This window comes from Agelaius tricolor, unplaced genomic scaffold, assembly GCF_023055355.1.
Source record: "Agelaius tricolor isolate 1412-34295 unplaced genomic scaffold, bAgeTri1.0.p SCAF_15, whole genome shotgun sequence".
Taxonomy (NCBI): domain Eukaryota; kingdom Metazoa; phylum Chordata; class Aves; order Passeriformes; family Icteridae; genus Agelaius; species Agelaius tricolor.
Window position 1 is genome coordinate 2,999,100 of NW_027269275.1, and position 22,299 is coordinate 3,021,398.

General features: G+C 46.5%; 1 protein-coding gene across 2 annotated transcripts in view; it reads right to left on the bottom strand.

Moving 5' to 3' along the window:
• Positions 1 to 22,299, bottom strand: part of KCTD15 (potassium channel tetramerization domain containing 15) — a 51,283-nt gene that overhangs the window by 25,307 nt on the left and 3,677 nt on the right. For both annotated transcript variants that reach the window (XM_071440232.1, XM_071440231.1), the window contains exon 2: positions 19,632 to 19,807. In XM_071440232.1, the coding sequence (XP_071296333.1) occupies positions 19,632 to 19,795 (164 nt within the window). In that variant the 5' untranslated portion in view covers positions 19,796 to 19,807. The remainder of the gene's footprint in view (positions 1 to 19,631; positions 19,808 to 22,299) is intronic.

Genomic DNA, 22,299 nt, shown 5'->3' on the forward strand with positions numbered 1-22,299 from the left:
GTGCTGCAGGAGCCCTGGGAGGATTCACCCTGCAGTTTGCACTTCAATCCAGGACATCTTCACCCCTGGGACTGCTGCAGGGGGTGTAGTCTTGCTGTAGGCTGCTTGGCTTGCAAGGTGTTTTGGTTTTAAGTCTCTTTTGTTTGGACAGCGATGAGGAGAAACTGTGTGTGTGAGAGCCTGAGTGTTAAACTTTGGGTATGAGCTGCTGCTCTGCAAATGTGACATCCAGGCAGCCACGTGGGCCTGAGGGCACAGAGAGGTGCCCCAAAGGAGCTTCTGGCAGCTTCCAGCCCCAGTCAGTGCAGGCAGCAAGCCTGGGTGTCAGTCCCCCAGCACTCCATGGTCAACCCACCCTGGCCCCAGCTGCTCCTCCTCCTCCTCACACCCCTCATGGGGGGGAAGCACCCACCCTTCAGCAGGGCAGGCCCAGTGCCAGTTCCCACAGCTTCACTCAGCCCCAGAGTGCCACTCCTGAGGACACTGTGAGCTGCCACAGATGTCCAAACCAAAACTGACCTGTGAGCACAGCACAGGGACACTAAAGGCTCAATTTTTAACCAGAGCATGAAGCACTATGGCCCAGCCTCAGCAGAAGGGGAGGAGTGGATTGGGTTGGCATGGCCCAGCTTTGGTAGCACAGGGGCTCCAGGGGTGGCTTCTCTGAGGAGCTTCCAGAAGCTTCCTCAGTGTCTGGCAGAGCCAACCCCTGGCAGCTCCAAAGGCTGATGGAGCTCTGGCCAAGGCTGGGCCAATTAGCAATGGTGGAAACACCTCTGTGATTACAGATTGAAAAAGATAAAAATGTTACTGCACAGCTGTAATTGTGGCCAGAGAAGAGCAGGGTGAGAACATGAGAGAGGAACAACCTGGAGACACCAGGGGCAGTGGGGAAGGAGGGACAGGAGGGCTCTGGGGCCAGAGCTGGGGCTCCTCTGCAGCCATGGTGAGAACATGGTGAGACAGCTGTGCCCTGCTGCCCTGGGGATCCATGGGGATGCAGAGATCCACCCCCAGGGAATGGGGATCCATGGGGATGCAGAGATCCACCCCCAGGGAATGGGGATCCATGGGGATGCAGAGATCCACCCCCAGGGAATGGGGATCCATGGGGATCCAGAGATCCACCCACAGGGAATGGGGATCCATGGGGATGCAGAGATCCACCCACAGCCATGGGGATCCATGGGGATGCAGAGATCCACCCCCAGGGAATGGGGATCCATGGGGATGCAGAGATCCACCCCCAGGGAATGGGGATCCATGGGGATGCAGAGATCCACCCACAGCCCATAGGGATCCATGGGGATGCAGAGATCCACCCCCAGGGAATGGGGATCCATGGGGATGCAGAGATCCACCCACAGGGAATGGGGATCCATAGGGAGCAGAGATCCACCCCCAGGGAATGGGGATCCATGGGGATGCAGAGATCCACCCACAGCCCTGGGGATCCATGGGGGATGCAGAGATCCACCCCCAGGGAATGGGGATCCATGGGGATGCAGAGATCCACCCACAGGGAATGGGGATCCATGGGGATGCAGAGATCCACCCCCAGGGAATGGGGATCCATGGGGATGCAGAGATCCACCCCCAGGGAATGGGGATCCATGGGGATGTAGAGATCCACCCCCAGGGAATGGGGATCCATGGGGATGCAGAGATCCACCCACAGCCATGGGGATCCATGGGGATGCAGAGATCCACCCCCACGGAATGGGGATCCATGGGGATGCAGAGATCCACCCACAGCCCTGGGGAGGTGCCCACACCAGAGCAGGGCACCCCTGGGTGAGGCTGGGAGCCAGTGGCAGACCCAGGGGACAGAGGGGCCCTGTTCCAGGCTGGAGCAGCCTGTCCTTGGACACTGCAGCCCTGGACAGACAGACAGACCCATCCCAGAAGGTTTGGGAGGGCTGTGCCCCTGGGAGGGACTCAGCCTGCAGCAGGGCACTGGGAGCTGCTGCTCCTGCAGAACTCCCCTGTGGGAGGGACCCCAGGGATCCCTGGGCAGCAGGGGAAGCTCTGGGGGATGGACTGACCAAAAGCCCCATTCCCTGTCTCCCTGTGCCATGGGGGGAAGGGTTTACTTTACTTCTCATTATCCTGCTCTGAGTTTGTCAGAAATGAATCCAATTAATGCCTCTAATTCCAGCCTGTTTTGCCTTTGATGGTATTTCCTGAGTGATCTCTCCTGATCTTTACCTCATGAACCTTCACTGTATTTTCTGTGCCTGTCCAGCTGTGGAGGGGTGGGGGAGCAGCTTTGGGGGTGCCTGGAGCCCAGGCAGGGTCAGCTCACTACAAGGAGGGAACTCTGAAGGTAACATTTTTATCCATCTCCAATTCCTGAAACCTCCTGCTCCTGCCTCCCAGTGCTGATCCTGGAATGCCACAGGAGTTTTTGAGCCATATGCTCACTTTGCCATGCTTCTGCAGGATATTACACTCATTAACCACTGAGCACCTGAAGGAACTGCAGGATCTATTACCTACATTTAATACTTCATATTTTGCTGTTCAGGCTATGATATCTATTTTTGTTACAGATCAGAGCTAGTCTATATAGTATCAACATGTATTTTTAAAAGTCAATAACCCATAAAGAACATTATAATCTGCCATGCAGAATCATTCTTAGGAAGCTCTGGGAGGATTTTCTTTCTTCTTCTATGCCACCACTAAAAAAGCAAAATTAGGTATAGAATGGATTTTGTAGTTAAAACAAAGCCATGGACAATTCTGTTTTCTGTTCACTGTTGCTATCAATTAAAGTCCACTGGAGCAACAGGTAATAAAATCCACTGAAGTGGAAATTACCTATTATTTTAGAAATACCACAAAGAATTCATGGTAAGGGTGAGAGATGCTTGTTGTTTACAGCCTATCTGCACATTTAAGACACTTTAGCAGATGACTTTGATATATAACTTCCTGGAAATGTGTGCATTCATAGTCTGATGCACCACACTTATCCCTTAACTTGTAGAAACAGTATCAATGACATAAATCAGCAGGTGAGACAAGGAAGTGGAAACATTATCCCAGGCAGAGAAGTTTGTGTCTTTTCCTGAATGAACAAATTCTCTTGGTAGTCAGGAGCCACTCTGGGCCTGTATCCCTTCAGCCACATCCCAACAGGAGGAGGGGCTCAGACCATTGCCATGAGCAGACCAAATACCAGGGAATTGAGATTGCCATAAACTCTTCATTCTCCCCAGGTTTCCAGGGGAATTAACCCTGAGCCCTTGGCCTCCTGGTGGGATCAGGCCCCCAGCCTGGCCTCTCCTCCCCAGTTTCTCTCATGTCCTGTGGGTGCCCAGCAGGAGCAGAGTGGGGCAGGACACAGCCCTTCCTCAGGCTGATGACTCCAGCTTGCCTTATTCAAGAGTTTGTCTATTTTAGTGTGTTAACAGCTATGAAAATACTTCACTAAACAAACATTTCTAGTACATGAATTGCTGTATCACAAATCCTTTAATTTAATTTGGCACATGCCTACATCCTCAGGTAAAGGAAGCAGATACACACACAGGACAGAGACTTTTTCCTACACACACATCAGCATCCCACCACACCTATTTAACTCAGCAGTGATGGAAATATTTGCTGTGCTCAGCAAGGGAAAAAACCTAACTTTCAGATACAGGAACAATTGGCATTTCTTCATTACAAGTTCCCTACCTGCCACTGACATGGCTCGTTCACCTTTGGCACCAGGGACAGGGACAAAGAGGCTCCCATGATTTATGGTGCTTAAGCCTCCATTTCCCAGGGTTTGTCTGTTTGAGCTGCTCTGGGGTGCCCCTGGCCAGAGCAGGGCTCTGAGCACATCAGTGTGAGCAGCCAGGGCCTCCCAGCCCCACAGAGCTGCTGTCACTGCAGGGCAGGGCAGCTCTGCCACCCTGCCCCTAACAGGCACCAGCTCTCTGGGGACAGTGACAGCAGCCTGGCTGGCTGGCATGTTTTTAATGAAATACCAAATAATGTGAGCCTTCGAAACACAGGATGTGTTCAGGGTAGGAGCTGAGTATTCTTTCAATGAAATACTCTGAGATCCAGCAACTACACTGCAGGTAATATCCATCTACCTGGGAATTCCTCTCTTTATTTTAAATTGTGGACTTACACTTGAAGTTAAAGAAGAATGTAAGCTGGATTTCTGGTGCTACTGATTTTTTCCAGTATAACATTCTGTTATATGCTATATATAGGTTATTTTTTCTCTCCTTGTGCCTTTTACTGCATTCTAATTAAACTTTTGCCTAAATAGTTGGGGAAGATTAAAAACATAAATATAAATTTATATTGTATCCTCTATTATGCCATTGCTCCTGCAGCTCTGATTTGAGGCCTGTGGGGATTCTGGGCCTCTCACGTTTTCTCAACACATAATTTACACTAAATATTGGTCAGGAAAATAAACTCAGAACAAAAATTCTTTCATTTAAACCAAAATTCAAAACTGGCATCTTAGTTTTGCAAAGGTCCCAATCCTGCAAGAACTGCATTGCAGCTCAAACTCTGTGGGAGTTGCAGGCACTCAAGAAAATGAAGTTGTTAATACATGAGAAGATACAAATTTCAAATAAAACATTCCTGCCTGTACAAGTCTTTTCTTGCTATTCCTTTAACCATCCCTTTCCCCTAATCATGGAGCCCTGGTGAGGGCAGGGCTCACCAAACACCAGCTCTCTCTTGCTGCTCTCCTTCTTTCTGTAACTTCCAGTGGAGGATAATTCAGCATTTCACTGAGATTTTCAAGCTGACTAAATCTGGACATTGCTGCCATGACCAACAGCCCAGTAGAGCTGGGCATGCTGGGAGGTTGAGGACACGCAGACACTGGTTTTATTATAATATAAATGGGCTAAATCCTGCTTGTTAAAGTCAAGAGTGAAATTCCCACTGAGAACCAGTGAAGGCAGGGAAAATTTCAAATGGAGCTCATTTCCCTTTCAGGGTGTGAGTCTGGCCCTCCACATCTTTTGCATGTGTGGGTGCTGTGAAACCAGGACCTTCCAGCAGGAGAAAGAGGGGTGCCACTGACTCAAGGGCTTCACAGCCTTTTACAGAGCACAAATGGTGACACCCAAAAGGTGACACAGTGACTCTGTACACACTGCTCACACAGTGTCCAGCCTGCTGCAGTCACAGACCTTCACTCCTGGTCCCAGACAAAAACCTGAGCATGTTTTCCTCTGATTATCTCCTTTATTTCCAGACTCACAGGAGACAGTTCCAAACCCAGGACCCTGCATCACCTGGGCAGAGCAGGGACAGCCCATGGCCCTGGTGCCCACACTGGCCTGTGCTGCTGGGACATCCCAGGGCTGTGAACAGGAATGATTCCAGCCTCTCTGGGCACTGATAAATCATCTTTCTGCTGACAAGCACCTGCCCCTGTGCTTGGACATTTCCCTGTTCCACTAAACTGGTGCAGCTCTCCTACTGTTGAGAATAATTTGGAAAGAACCCAGCCTGACATTCTTGCTCCATTTGCTTTTCCTGCAGCCCATCCTTGGGAGCTCCCCTGAGCTGAGGACAAAAAGAGTCACAGATTTTGCCCAGTGCCAGGGTGTGAAGCTGCTGCAGTGGAGTGCTGCCCACTCCAGCACAGCTGACAGCAGCCCCTGCTCTGGAGCAGGCACTGCAGGGCTCTCAGGACACTGCTCCTGCTTCTCTCCAGGCATGTGAGTGATTGGGAAGTTGCATCCAGCTCCCTCTACCCATATTTTGTTATCACACTTCAAATGATGAATGAATAATGTTTATTCTCTTGTTTATTCTAACTTTTGATCAAGCTGTAACCAATGTATTTTTCCTAGAGTTCATTTAAAGAAACTGAAGCCATCAAGAACAATTTGTTAAAAAGCTGTTTTGAAGGGAAAACAATCCCCAAGGCCCACAGAGCCACACCAAGCAGGAGGATTTTTTGTGTCAGTTTTTGCTGCTGAGCCTGAGCCATTGGCAGATGAGCAGAAACACAGAGGAATTTCCAGCAGGTTTTTCACTCCTGCAGCTGGAGAGCAGGGGCAGACAGGAGGCAACACCAGCACCACCATGTCTGCTGGAAGGAGCCCATGCCACAGCCACATTCCCAAAAAAAGGAGCCCCTGCCTAGGGGCTACAGGAACCCACACCCAGGAGGAGACAGCCATACACCTCCCCTGCAAAACTGAGCTCATCAAAAACTTTAAAATAATAAGTAAACAGTTCACTGTTGAGTTCTGATGAGCTACTGAAAGCTGAACCTGAGTTTCTTATGTGACTGTGAGAGACTCATTCTTAAATACAACACTCTGGTCATGGGTTTGATTCTGCTTCCAGTGAAGTCAAGGCCAAACCATCCTCTGATTTAACTGGAAGCAGAAGCAGGCCCCCACTTTAACCCTCATGCCTGCAAACAGAATACAACTGGATGTGAAACAAAGAAGAAATATGTTTGAAACTGGTATTAACTCCAAGCCTTATTATCCCCCTTCCACAAGACTAAAAAGCAGTCATTGAATTTTTTTCCTCATTCAGCACCAATCTTATGTACTACTGGCCAAAATTCAGCCCTCATTCCCTCCAAGACAGCCCTGGCACAAGCAGAGGACCCAGTTTCTCCACCCTCATGTGCTGGTTCCCATGGAGCTCCCCTACCCCACTCTGCCCATGGTGGGTTTGGCAGGGGCAGAGCTCAGTCTGCATTCCCCAAGTGCCAAAGCTGCAGCCCTTGGTGTGAATTGCACCGGTACAAATCCTTGGCCTAACACAGTATGACACCAAAGAGGTTAAAGAGAGTCCCTGGTTTTCATTGTCCACTTTCTCAAGAGAGATTTGCTGCTGCCAAAGTGGTTCCAGATCTAAATGGATTACCTGCAGCACCAGCAGCAGCTGCACTCCATCAGGAGGGAGCAGAGGCAGGAGCCTGCCCTGTGCCCTTCCCTCATGGTGCAAAGCTCAGCTTCCACCAGAGCTCACCAGCTGATCCCTTCTGGGTCTGATCACGAGGAATGGTGCAAAGGAAGGTGCAAAATTCCACCAGAAGTTACTGCACAGTAACCCCCCAGCACCACGTGCAGGACTCTCCCAGGTTTTGCTTTATGTGACCATCAGCAGGTCAAAAGCAGCAATTTTGGCCTTTGAACACAATTTAACACAGCACAGGTGAACAGCACACTCCTCTGCTCTGCCTCTGCCCAGCTCTGTCCTGCTGCATCAGGGAGGAACACAACCAAGCACAACTGTGAAGCTCAGAGCTGTCCTGCCTGCCTGAGTTTCCAGTGAGAGCAAGTCAGGTAAAAACAAACAGCTGTAAAGTTTTTACAGATGTCATTTCACTTCTAAGCATCAAAAGAATGAAGTACATGCTGATCACAGCAGCTGAGATGAAGGAGTGGGGAGTTTGGTGGACAGAGCATGGAGAAGTGAGTTTATAACTCTGGAGTTTAATTCCAGCTCTGCAGCTTCTCCCAGCTGTAAATTCAGATTAGGAAAGGCACCAACCTGGTGTAATTCTGTATCAGGGCAGTGACAGCAGCCATGAGAGTGACTGACAATGCCTGTCCCTGCCACCAGATCATGCATTCAATGTCAGGACAGCACAAGGGAACAAGCTGAGGTACTGCAAGGCCTAGCTGCAGTGCTCATCAATTTATTACATCTCACATTACAAAACTTAGCAGAGTTCATGGGGGTGACAGCAGCACAGCCCTGCACCAGCTCCTGCCTGCATCCTCCACACCAGCTTGTTGCTCTGTGCTCCAGAGATCCAGCTTCCCTTCTGCTCTCACATCTGAATCTGTGTTTGCATGCCTGCATATTTCTTCTATTTAAAAATGCACTTTGTTCTTCAGGATTTCATTAACCCCTGAATAGATTAATTTGGATTTCAGTTACACAGACACAAATTTCATGGATCTCCTTCAAAACCAGCAGAGTCACATCTTTAGGAAGGCCAGGAGGGGTTTGTGCATGCACCTGGAAGGGCAGGACACCTTGTGCTCACCTGGCTGTTGGTTTTACACCTCAGAGCACTGTGGGCACCCAGCAGCAGCTCCTGAGAGCAGTGCCCAGGTTCTGGAACTCCTCACCACACAGCACCAGCTCCAGCCCTGGTGGAACCCCACAGAGGACAAGGATTATTATGGCCAGATCCATTATTAGGCTCATTTTCTAGAACAATAGGGCTTGTTTTCATTTAAGCTTACAGTAAAACTCTCATTGACTTCACTGGAAGAGAGACCTGACCCAACACACCAATATCCAAACCTCCATTTATTTTAGTGGAAGGAGGCAAGGAAGTAAAAAAGGTCCAATGTATTTTTAAATCTTTAGATTTCACAAATGATCACAAGCATGTAGGTCACAATATGCACACAGAAAGACACCTACAACAACCACCAGTGGGATAATTAAAATAATTAAGTTAGGCCTAGAGACAAATTCATTTCATAACATGTTCCTTACAAAACAGATACCCCCTTGCTCCATAATCTAGGGAGTCTGTTTTATAAACTTCCTAAGTAGTTCATGAAATATCCCCCTAAGCAGACTAGGTCTGCTTGCCATTGCAGGGTCTCCATAAATCAAAAGTTTATGAATCAAAAGACAAACAGCAGTGCTGTGTGCTCAGAAGCAGCTGGGAAGGGGTAAAGCCCCAGCAGCTCCAGTGGTGCTGTGGTGAGCTCTGACCTGGGGACATGATTTTGCTGAACCTGCCTCTTCACACAGCTCCTCTGCCTGCCATGGGGGAGCTGCCTGCACAGCACACCAAGCAGCAATCAATAAAGGAGATCCCCCTTTGTTTTGAATGTAAAGATGCTGCATTTCACAGTACAGCATCTTTACAGTACTTAACACCACACTGTTGAGCAGGAAAGAGCCTCCACTTGCAGCAACTAAAAGGAAGAGATAGTTGCTTTCCAGCATCCTGTGGAAGTGGTCTCTCAAAATGCACTGCTGTGCTAGTGCTTTCCCTCCTACCATCCTGAAACTGACTGCTGGAAAATACTTAAATTAGGCTGCTGGTACCAAAGTGCCCTGGCAGGTAAGTGGTGAGCAGAAGTAACAACAAAAGAAATGACAAACCAAACTTGACCAACAAGAAAGTAAGATAAATACAGAGTGCTAAATGAAAAAGAAAAAAGTTGAAATTTTGGTATCCTTGTCTGCTGGTTTCTCTTTGATTTTTTAGTAAACCAGACTAGCTTTCAACCTGTTGTAAGCAGGAAGGGTGGGAATTACTGATGTGGTAAGTGTAACTCTGCTACAGCCATGTTATCATTGCAGAACTGTGAGAGTCTGTCCAGATTTTCCCTCATCTGCCTCACAATCATCATTTGGGGACCACTGAAGAGAAGACCCCCCCTGTCTTCTCTGTAGGAGGAAGTTCCACAGGCCACAGGCCCAAGAGCTGAGAGCATTGCTAAGCTACTGTTTTCACAGGTGTTGTTTGCTGTGTGCCACACTGAGCCCAAAGAAGGGGCACCGTGCCCTGTGTGCAACAACAGCCCTGGGAGCTGTCTCACATCTCAGCCTGGCTGGGCTTCTCCTGAGTTCTGGGTGTCCCCACAGCAGATCCTCACCTGTTTTACAAGCACTGTGACAGACAGACTGAGATGTGAGGAGCCTCTCCATCCAGGACTGAGACATGGAACCCCCATGTGAAAAGGCCCCTCTGCTCCTTCCAAGGACTGAGACATGGAACCCCTGTGTGAAAAGGCCCCTCTGCTCCTTCCAAGGACTGAGACATGGAACCCCCATGTGAAAAGGCCCCTCTGCTCCTCCCAAGGACTGGGACATGAAACCCCTGTGTGAAAAGGCCCCTCTGCTCCTCCCAAGGACTGGGACATGAAACCCCCATGTGAAAAGGCCCCTCTGCTCCTTCCAAGGATGGGGACTGAAACCCCCATGTGAAAAGGCCCCTCTGCTCCTCCCAAGGACTGAGACATGGAACCCCTGTGTGAAAAGGCCCCTCTGCTCCTCCCAAGGACTGGGACTGAAACCCCCATGTGAAAAGGCCCCTCTGCTCCTTCCAAGGACTGAGACATGAAACCCCTGTGTGAAAAGGCCCCTCTGCTCCTCCATCAAGGACTGAGACATGGAACCCCCGTGTGAAAAGGCCCCTCTGCTCCTCCCAAGGACTGGGACATGAAACCCCCGTGTGAAAAGGCCCCTCTGCTCCTCCCAAGGACTGGGACTGAACCCCCCAGCCCGGGGCAGGTGTGTGGGGGACCAAAGCTGACCAAAGCGAGATGTTTGCCTGCAGGTTGTGACCGCTGGACCAAGAACACAATGGCTCTCGTTTACTGCTGAGAACATGGACTACCTGTTACATCTATTCCTTATGGTATCTGTTTCCCCCTCCTCACAATTTTCAATGGAATTATCATAATAAAAACCTCTGAGTTAGCAAGAGATTTTGAGATCCCCAACGTAACAGGCGGATCCTCAACTGGACTGGACCAAAGGACTTCATCTCTATGTTTGGTAGCTCTGTCCCCTCTCTCTCTCTCTTTTCTCTCTCTTTCTCTATCTTTTTCTCTCCCTCAATCCCTCTATTGCATTTTGCAGTGGTCATTCAATAAAGGTGCATTTGTTTTGATTATCACTGCAAACCCCCTTGCACCATGTCGGTTCTTTTTGCACCCTGAGATCAAACCCACGAACCACCACAAAACCCATTCATAAGGACAGGTTGTGACAAGAACATGAGAGGGAAGAGCAACAAGGCAAGGTCAGCTGGGGTTTGCACCAAAGATGTTGGACATGAACATTTAATGTTCATCTTTTGGACTGCCCTCAGTGGGCACAAGTGCCATCCCTCCTGCCCCAGCCTGGCTGCACCAGCAGCATGGCAGGCCTGTCTTCCTTCTCACCAGCTGAGGCAAGAAGCTGCTATCTGGGGAGGACTCTGCAATTTTCTCAAATTCAGAGGTTTTAAACCTGTGCCAGGCCCAGCACCACAACCATGGTATTTCTCTGTCATCTGAGTGTTGATTTGCTATCTTCTCCTCCCCAGAAAGAGCTCAGTCTGCCCCTCCCTAGTCACTGTAATATCCACTTATATCTCTGCACAACCCAGGCTGCAAATGTAAAGAGAAAAAATAAAATAATTCCTGAAAAAATGTTCATCAGAGACCAGCCAGGCAGAGTCTTCTTGGACATTTCAACTTTTCCAAGTAAACACACAAATAATTAATTCATCAACAGGACCCAATCTCAGCACCCAGTTGCAGTAAGATTTGCATTCCCAAACTCTGCTTTCCTCTCCTGAGCCTGTGGGCTCAGGCTGTGCCTGTGCTGGCCAGGGCAGTGTTTAGCAAGGCCAGGAAGGAGTGACCACCTCTGTGACAGCTCAGCTCTGCTGGGGCTCCCCACCTGCCAGTTCACAGGAGATCCTGGAGAGGTGCACACAAACAGCACTGAAGATTCAGTTTCCATATAAATTCCTTCCTTCCCACCTCCCAAATCAATGGGATGCAGGGTTAGGGTTACAGGGATTATCCTCCTTTACCACCAAAGCTACGGCTCCAGCTGTGCAACAGCAGAGGGAACATGTGGAAATCTGCTGCCACATGTGTGCTTCCTCCATGGCTCTGTCAGACACTGCATGCAGGGCTCTGTCCAGCCAGTGACAGACACAGACTGGGTCCCTAACACCATTCCCAGCTGTAAATGCATCCCTATCACAGATTATTTTTATTTTCCATAGAGATCAAGCCATGTACTCCTCCTCTGGCACCTGAAATGGGTGCAGCTCAAGCTGTAGCTGCTCTGGTCAGTCCTCCCCCTGCTCAGGGGGATGTGTCCAAGCAGCAAGACACACTGCCTTAGGACACAAGGCCTGTAGGAACCAACAATTCACACCTTTCCCAGAGCTTATCAAAGTGCTGCAAGGACTTGTGTGACCTTGGCCATGCAGCACCTGTAAGGAGCTGCCTCTGCAGATGGGGACAGACAGGTTCAGCTTCCACCCCTGATAAGGCAGACTGGCAAAGGGAGACCCTGTGCTTGCTCCAACTCCTGCTTTAATAAGTACAACATCCACAGGCAGACTGGGGGCAAACAGAGGATGAGGGGGGAAAGGCCCTCCTCTGGGTTTTTATCTTATGGGTTCTGCTGGTCAAAGCTCCCTTAGAAAGCAGAGACACAGCTGCTCAATGACCAGATAAGAAAAACTCCAAAGATGTATCTCTGAATCTCAAGTGCATGATATGAATCCAAAAACTATGTTAATCTCTGTAGGAATTCATATGTTAATTCAGAAGAAGCACTGCATATAACCAAAACCTTAATCTCTATAAGAATTCATATGTTAATTCAGAAGAAGCACTGCACATTACCAAAACCTCTGGGTTTTGGCTGCTTTACTTGCTCTCCTGTGCAGCACCCAGCCAGCTGCTGGCAGAGGGAGAGCCCTGGGGAGCCTGGCAGGCTCAGCCCTCACTGCAGAGCTGGCATGGCAGAACCTGCCCCTCAGAGCTCTCCTGAAGTGCAGGGCAAATTCCTGCTCCTGCCTCTTCAGGGGCTGTGCCTGGCTTGAGGTGACAATAGCCATTAAAATGAATGAGCTTTGTGTGCAGCTGACATGCAGGTATGGGCTGCAATGTGGGGTGCTGGGGCTGGCTCTGGAGCTGCCTTTGGGGGTCACCCCACAACCAGGGCACTGCACAGCTGGCCTGGGGGACAGAGGTGCCTCACAGAGGCTGAAATGTGACCTTGTGCCTTTCCCTGTGCCTGAAAAACCTGGGGGGTGAGGAGGGACTGGAGAGGGACCGGACACCGCACAGCTGTGGGGTGTGTGAGCAGCACAGAGTGACAGTGGCACAGAGACACCTGGGGACACCTGAGGGGGCATGGATGGGACTGCAGGGCAGCATGGAGGGACAGTGACACAGAGTGACAGTGGCACAGAGACCCCTGAGGGGTTGGATGGGGCTGCAGGGGTGCAGCAGCACGGAGTGACAGTGGCACAGAGACACCTGGGGACACCTGGGGACACCTGAGGGAGGATGGATGGGGCTGCAGGGGTGCAGCAGCACGGGGCTGGCAGTGTAGGAGTGTCAGGGGTGGGAGGGTCAGGACAGACGGACACGAGAGATCTCTGCAGCCAGGTCAGGAACTTGGGGTTTATTGCAAAGGGCCTGGGGGCAGGGCCCTGCTGGGAGCTGCCAAACACAGCTCAGAGCAGGACTGAGAGAAGAGAGGGGGAGAGAGTAAGGGAGTAAGGGAGTAAAAAAGGTAAGAGAGTAAAAGGGGTAAGAGCATAGAAGGGTAAGAGAGAGCGAGGTTCCTGTTACAATAAATCTTCTTCTATGTTGAATATTCTGATTCTCACAAACCAATCTAGTACAAAATACAAACCCTACAGCATTTCCATACAGCCTATAAGAATCACTACATTACCATACTGTGTTACATTTTAAACCCTAAAAATCCTCTTTGGGCCCCTTCTGCCAAGCTGGCAGGGTCTGCTCTGACCCTTGGGCCTGTCTGCAAGCAGAGGGTGTTGTTCCATCAAAAGGGGATCACCTTCAGCTGGCCACACCATTGTTTTCAGTTGTTCAGTAACTGAGGGATCTCAAAACTTGCTTTCATTTCAATCTCACTTATAGTTCCTGTATTCTCAAAATCTTTTGCCAGACAATCATATTTATAAAGCTTTCCTGTTCCATCTTCCCCAACATGGCAGGAGCCTGGGCTGTCCCACACTGCTCCAGTGGGGATCCTTCCCTGAGCTGTGCTGAGCTCTCCCAGCCACCAACACTCCCTGCTCAGAACACATCTGGCCTTCACCCCACTTAACCTGTCTTGAGCAGAGGCCTCGTTTAATCACTGGTTTACACCCTAACTGCCAGCATGGGGTAAGTGACAAAATTTGCTAATTGCACGTTGTCTTCAGGCAATAACCTCAGTAATACACAGATTTGATGGAAAATTAGCAAATAAATTATTATAAGACTGACAGCGAATACACAAGCAAGATGTATGAGATGTTCTCAGCTCTGGTAAATCCAGAGAATTATATATCCTAAATCTATCCAAATTAAGAATTTCCCTGCTCCCTCCCAAGAAGGGCAGAGTGGGGCCCAGCACAGAGCCCTTCATGTAATGATGCTGTGGAAACCTGTCTGGTAGATCTCAGGAGGTGTGTCTGAGCTGTGCAAGCACTGCATCCAGCTGCACAGGGTCAGGAATCCTCAAAACAGAGGGGTCCTCAAAGCTGGAGCAGGGAATTCCCCTGAACTCAGCCCAGGCTGCAGAGGAGGGGGAAAAGCAGCTCTCAGGTGTCAGTGCTGAGCTCCAACAAGCAGAGAAATGGAGGTGCTGGAGGAAAAGGCAGCTGAATTAAAGCCCAAAGACACCTGGAGAGCACCTGGAGTCAGGTCACTTGGTAGGAGAGCTTGTCTCAGGGGGGTCAGAAAAACAACAATGTCTTTGACAAGAAACATTCAGAGCAGACACAGGCTTTAGGGGACTCCTTGGAAATCACCAAAAAAGTCCATGGGTTTAGAGGAAAGGATATGCCTGGAAAACTACTGCCTTGTAGAGAGGTCACTAGTTCCTGAACCAATAATAAAACCTGCTGGTTCTCCTTGGAGGGCACAGCTCCAGATGTGGGAGGCAGAGCCCAGGGCCCAGGAGCTGGGCTCAGGAGGGGCACTGTGCTGCCCTGCTCAGCTGCCCTGGGCTAAAGATTCCTGCCCTGGGAATCTAAAGATTTACATTTATCATGGTGTTATTTTCATTGTAATGCTATATTTTCTTATTCCATCGATTTAATTAAGAGCATTTTTCTATTAAGATTGATTTCTTAAGTTTATGCAAGGTCAGGTCTAATTCTTCTTCATTTTAAGATTTCATGTTTCATTCTATTTTTATTAAGATCAATTTTTATTCAGTGTCAGTAATGTTACCTTTAAGTTTTCTTGAGCATATTTTGGTTATATATATATATATATAAAATATATATTATATATATATATATATATATAATATATATATATATATAATATACACACTATATGTATACATGTACTTTAACAAGTATATCCTTGATGTTTAAATATGCTTATCTAAGTTCAATTTGAAGAAAGTTTAAATGAAGTTTAAATAAATGATGTGGCCCATAAAATAAATATATAAATAAATTACAAATTTAATGGAGAAATAAAAAGGGTATAAAAAGTGTTTTATGGTTTTAGGAGCTCCAACCTCCAGCAGAGCTCCCAAACCCCCAGGGGAGGCTCTCTGGGCTCTCTGCACCCTCACTGCTCCCACCTGGACAGTGGCACTGCCACAGAAATCATTGCTGCTCCCCTTTGCCATAAATAATGCCACAGAAAACATCAGCTTTATAGCACATGGGAGTATCCTAAACACAGGATTATACACAAACTATCCAACAATGGAAGGTAAATACATTTGCCTTGTGGAGCAGCACAGCTCAGAGAGAGCTCACAGCAATTCCCTGAGATAAAAACTCTGTTCAGGACTGTGAAAAGGACAGGCTTCTGACACAAAATCTTCTTCTGCTTTCTAAAAAAATTCAAAGTGGTATCAAAATTTCCAGTGAAATCAAGAAGCTGGGGCCTGCTGTGGTCTGCAGGGATTTGGAGCTTCTGCCTCTTTTCTGCTTGCAGTCAGTGAGATGCCTGCCAGAGTTCAGTGGGAATAACACTGGGGATCCAGCAATGCCTTTGGGGATTCCTCACTGCACCTAAGGAATGAACTTTTGGGCCAGGTTTGTTTCCTAAATGTAAAAATTACCTCACTCTATTGGATAAATACAATTTGCAACTCACTTTGGAGATGTGCTGGAGGTCTTGCAGCCTTTACAATCTGTCATATAAATCCACATGCAAGTGTCAATGTGTGAAGGGGCTGCTTTAGAGGTCCTCTGGGTGAAAACAGGAATGAAATTTCCACAGCCAATGCTACAAAGATGAATATTTTCTCTATGCAGCCAATTATTGTAGAAAAAAGGTACTGATGGTAAGAGTCACTAGAATTCAACAGAGTTTTTTTGGTTGGTTGGTTTGGGTTTGGTTTTGTTTTTTTTTTTTACCTGCAAGTCAGAACTACAAGAGTTGTGAGTTTAAATAGGAGAATTTGCTGAAAACAAACGACTGAAATTGAGCCTCAGATCCAGGTAAGACAACATCAACCTCCTTGCACCTTCAAAGCTTGTCAACTTTAATGACAGTTTTGGGTATGCATGGAAAGTGGCCTCAAGTAGGTACAGGCTGTGGGAATGACAACAATATTATTTGGGAGGTAATTTCTGAGACCACCACCATTATGCTGTTGTTGATCACAATTTCTTTTTATGTTTCTCATTTCCCTTGCATTTCACTCTCTGAAAGTCCAGCTTTTTTTTTTCTTGTGTGTGGTTTAATTCAAAAAGCCAACTGGAAAGGTGTGCAAGAGTAGTGGCTGAGTGTGAGTGGTTCAGAAACCACCTTTGACAGTGGCTCTTTAACCCTCTTCTCCTTTGTCACACCACTTGTGCCTGCTCAAGCTTTCTCCTCTTAAGAGAATTTTTCTGTGGGCCATAAAAATTTCCAGGAAAGAGAACATCTACCCCCTTTAATGCCTAATCTGGCACCCTTTACTTATGCAAATTTCATCAATGAACAAATGCCCTGATCACAGCAGCTGCACTAATACAAACAACATCAAAGACTTGCTCAAGGTTGCTCTGAAACAACTCTGGGATCTCTGAAATGCAAGATTTGGCCTCTGGCCTCCCACTAACAGCCATCCACTAAGCTGAGATTTCCCCAGTATGGTCCTTTTCCTCCCCTTGGCAGAGCCAAGCACACACACGGGGGTGGGCAGAGCCCAGTCCCTGCTCTCAGAGCACACAGGAAATGCAGCAGCTGCTGCCAGGTGTCCCTTGTGTCCCTTGTGTCCCTTGTGCCACAGCAGAGGGGACTGCAGCACAGCTGGGGCAGGAGCTGCTCACACCTGCACTGCTCCTGACCTGGCAGCTCCTCCCTCTCACTGAACTCAGCACCAGCTGAGTTTGCTCAGGACCTCCCCAAAATATTGAGGAAGTTCCAGCACAACTTGGTGATTTATTTTTCCATCAGAATGTGATGTTTCTGTGTATGCACACCCGTTTATACACAATCCATGTATCCTTAAAAATCCAAGTACAGTATATGCTGAACAGCCCACAAGCTAAAAGCTCTTTGCAATCTGAGAGCACAGAAAAAGCAACAGAAATTGTAAAACAAATTAAAAGGAAGTTTATCCTCACAGTTTTCAGTTTCAGTGAGCACAAACTATTTTATGTGACTGCAGCTAAGATTTAGCAAAGCATTTCAGCACTTTTATCTTTTGCTGAAATACAATCTAGAGATTTGTGTGATCTCTTGGATTTGAAGCTTTTAAACTCAAGAATTTAACACCCTATCCAAAATAACCCAGACAGCTCTGCACAGGGATCAGTGTGGCCGTGCCTCTCTGTGGCCACACATGTCACACCCCTGGCACAAGCCAGCAGTGCCCTGGCATCATTTCCAGATATTTTGCTCAGAAAAGCTTTCTCCCTCCTCCTGCCCCGTGAGTGACCTGGGAATCCTCTCCCAGCCCTGCAAAGCCAGTCTGTGCCATATGGAAAATCCATAGCAGGGCAGGGAAGCAGCACCAGGAGCTCCAACCATCCCCATGGGAATAACTCAAGGATTTTGTCTCAACCAGGAATGCCAGCAGGCCAGACTCAGTGAGAGGCTTACAACTAAGTCTACTATGCAGCACTGCAGAAAAAAACAACAATACTAAAAAATAAAAATAAGATAATAAATTAAGATACAGCCTTCACCCAGTTTCATAATGTATCGAGCAAGATGTCCTACTTGGGCTGCTGGTGAAGGTTTATCTTTTGCTACAAAAATAATGTCATCTATAGGTTTGAGCAGCTGAAAAAGCAGCCAAGCCTTATGAGATAACATAGCAATATAAACAAAGGACAGTACCCAGCAAAACATCAGGCAGCATGTAAGCTCTGGTCAGTTTTGTACTTTCAAAATCTGCAGAAATATGCTTTTGCTACTTATCAAGCAGAAAAAAGAAAATTTTGGTTCAGTACAGTATTCTCTTGAAATAAAATCTGTGAATTTATGTATATTCTCCCAAAGCTTCTATAACTGAAGCTTTTATTAAGTAAGTTTGATGTGTGGCATATTTTAAAAATAGCAGCAATATATTAAAATGTGGAAACAGATGTGTCACTCTATTACAACTGCAGAATCTTCACTGTATTTTTAATACTATGAAGCATTTGTATGCTTCTGCATTATAAATCTCTCTTCACTAAACAGATTTCTTCTTTACGATTAAAGTAGTACCACAAAGACATTATTAAACAGATACTGTCCACAAAAATCATATTGTTTTGATCTGACCATAAAATATAGATATTTTAATAATTGGGCTTTTTTCCATAGAGAATTTCAGCAGCTCCCTTTCCTTGGAATGAAATCACAGCCATATGCTTTATGATATTAGAGGCATTTCAAGGTGTCTCCATAAATGTCATTTATTGCTTGGGAAGCTGCCAAATCTGCAAAACCCCTTAGTTCTTTTAAAAGAAAAATCTTCAGATGAAACTGGCTCTTTACACTGGTTGTCATACCAAAAAAAGAAAAAAACAATTCTCTCTTTTGCAATACTGGCCACGCAGGTAGCAAAACCTCTGGCAACAAAATCTGGGCTTTGGCTTGCTTTGGAGCCAAGAGTGCAGTGGGCACATTGGCCAGGCACAGCACACCTGCCCTGCACTCACACTCACCCTCACCCTCTGCACCCTGAGCAGCCTCAGTGACAAAAACCTGAACTGATTTAGTGGATATAACTGTAAATCAAAATCAGGCACCTCAGTGTCTGGGCTTTCACCCCTCACAGAGCAGTGCCTTGCACCTTGCCCAGGTCCCCACCCTCCGTGGTGCCCAGCACCCTGCAGGACTGGCAGCCAGGCAGACAACAGACACTCCATGTCACGCACAAATACAATCTCATGCCACATCTACTCCTAATTAGGCATATCTGGAGTTTATCCTGAGATAATGCTGGCCAGATCTCCATAAATCTTGCCAGACATGTCACCAACCTGTCCAGCACAAGGCACTACATGGAAACTCCCAGGAATTTAATGCAGCTGCAGCAGCCAGGGCGGGCCAGCCCAGAGGAGCTGGCTGCTGGGGCACACAGCTCCCAGCGAGCTCAGCACTCTGGCTGGCCAGCACCAGCATCCATTAGTCCCACAGTAGTAGAACCATTCCCTCTCCTTGAGGAAGAAAAAGCCAAATTTTCCCCCCAAACTTGAAAGAAACAAGTTTCCTGCTACAGCTGGAAATAATCTAGGGCAGCACACCAACAGGTGCTTCAAATGTATCGGCAGAGCGCAGGAGATGTTGAGAGAGAAAATGAATAGACTCTCTAAATAATATATTAATTGTACAGGCCTTTTTTTCTGCAGAACCCCAGTGAAGTTCCTGTATAAATCAGAAACTGAATAATTCATAAGTGGTGAATATATAACAAATGTACTTTGCACTGAGATATTCCTGGCAGGTGCACAGGGAGCAGCAGCAGCAGAGAGCTGCCAGAAGCACCAAGGTGTTTCTTACCTGGAGTCTGGGTACTTGGTGAGGGTAGCCAGGCTGCTGGTGTACATGTGTCCTCCTACATCGATGTGCACGGGAGCGTTGGACTTGGTGAGTTGAGCTGGGAGAGGAATTCCTTGAGCAGCCAGAGGAGAAACCGGGGAGCGTGTCAGAGACAGACGGGACATGCTTCTTCCCTCCTGAGCAGGGAGGCAAAAAGAACAGTTTCTCTTAAATGTAGCACTGTGTTACCTTGTTTTTCAGTGTGATCACAGATCTAATCAGATCGTTTTTGCATCTGCCTGATCACATAGGCGGCTAACAAATTATTGCCACCACTGTAATTAAGCGTATTTGCATCATTTTCTTCTAAGTACCAGAGGGGAAGAGAAAGATGCTTATTAGCAATAAGAAATCAAGAAAAAAATTTTCAAGGTGTCAGCCTCAAGGGGCATAAAACAAACTGCAAAATTCTAATTAAAGGTCGTGGGCTTATGTGTTAGATGTGAAATATCCCCTGACAAACGAATAACCAATTTGTGAATTGGGATTCAGGGGGTTTTTGCAAGTTTGTCTCAGTAACAAGACACCTCTAAATTAGTGACTTCCTCAGTACCTAAGGCATTTAGTTTATACATGTAGTAAATTTCACTTCAAACTAAGATCAATTTTCTGGCTTATTTTCAATAATTGTGAAATAAATGGATAATTTTCAGTTAAGCTTTAATATTAGACCTAAACAACTAGTAAGATTTCAAACTGAAAGCAATTAATACTTGGAAGCAGTGAAAACAGAAAGATAAATAAACTGACCCATGCTTTTAGGACAAGAAAGTACTGAATAATCTAGCACGTGAAATCATAAATTCCACAATCCACCTAATGTCTCCTGCCCTAAAAATATTGGAAAATTAGTGAAATTACTGAACCGAATCAAAAAAATCTTCAGCAAAATCAAAGCTAAAAATACTGAAATGCCTTAAAATTGAACAGGACAACCAAGCAAAAGAAAATTCCTCAATTATCCTCTGAAGAAAAGCACAGTTTATTCTGCACAAAGCGTGTGTCTCAAAGCTGATTGCAGTTCAATCGGTGCAGACGGCACACAGGTCAAACGGAAAAAAAAACCCTTCTAGAAAAGTTTAAGAAAATGTACATCCATTCTCCCCCTTATGGGGAAAGCAACATATGCAAAACATTATAGCTGAAGACATTTCTGAATATAATCTAATTTTCCTGGTATTCTGAAATTCAAGCATGCTACCAAACACCCAGGCTCTTCCTTGCATCTGACAAGCACTTTACATGCAGCATTGCAAAGTGAATTTCTATTTCTCCCACATTACTTTGACAATGTTTCTTACAAATCTAAAGCTGGTCTTGCCTTTCTCTTAGCAGTATTTTGCACAAGATGCCCGACTACACCACTTGATGAACACAAATCAGCAACATTCTTTGTAAAATCATTTCCAAGCTATAGAGCAGGACTGAAAAATCTTAACAAATCTGAACAGTTTCACAAAGTCATCACAACATCTCCATTCACTGTATTTATCTTGGTTAGCTCCTAAGAATTTCCTGCATCTAGAGCCCAGGAATACATCACCCCATTGTGGATCCACATCCTTGTCTCTTCAGAGGCTGGATGGACAGCTGCACTGAGCACCAAGCAAATGCCAGCTCTGTCCTAGGACTCCTGTGTCAGCCGATGCAAAATTGGGCATTAACATTTTCACTACAGCACCACCTTCAAGGAAAGTGACTGAATCCTTTCATGACTCAAGATGTTGCTTTCTTGTTTCCCACAAGAGCTTGTTGTGGCCAACCTTCAGTAAATATGTCATATAGCATAAATAAAACAACTAACTTAAAAAACAACGTAGTATGTAAGTACCTGCAGTATTTTAACAGCGTGTTTACTAATCTGTCTGCCAACACAGACAAAGGTTGCTGGTTTTTTTCCTTCCCAAAGAGCACTGTAAACTCATGTTCAGTCTCTACTCCTTCACTTAAATGAAAGGGTCAGAAGATCCAGGCTGAATGTCAACCCTGTCTTTGTTCAGACCCCAACCACGTTCACTAATGATAAAGGTACAGACCTTGCACGGTACAGGGCTGCCTTGGAAATAAATCTCACGCAGTTTCACAAAACAAGAGTCTAATTAGGGCTCATCTGCACCCCTTGCTACAATTTCCAAATGAAATCAAAGGACTTCCAGTCTTCTGTAAATGTGTCTTACATTTAACCATTTGTCTTGAAATACAGACATCAATTTTAAAATATGCACAGATAGCTAAAGATCAAGTGATATGAATCTATTTGTGCATATTTAAACACTGCTGCTGTCTTAGGATTTTGTTTAATGTTAGTATACCAGTAAATTCCTTGATCTGTAAAGACTGAGATTCTCAGTGAGGCCATACTCACACAGTAGATATTTAATTTATACTATTCACTGGAGGGACCTTTTGAACAATCCTCTGCTTTTGGCATTTCTCAGCTAGAGCATGTGTTGAAAAAACACTTAATTATAGAAAATCACAGGAAAGCTAAAATAGTTCTCAAACTTTTATGGCTTTTCATACTTCTTGAGGGTGCCACTGGCTTTTGGGGGGAGAGGAGGAGAAGGGGAATTAAAACACTGGCTGGAGAGGATTCATAATAAAAAATGAATCCTGGATTTTTATTAAA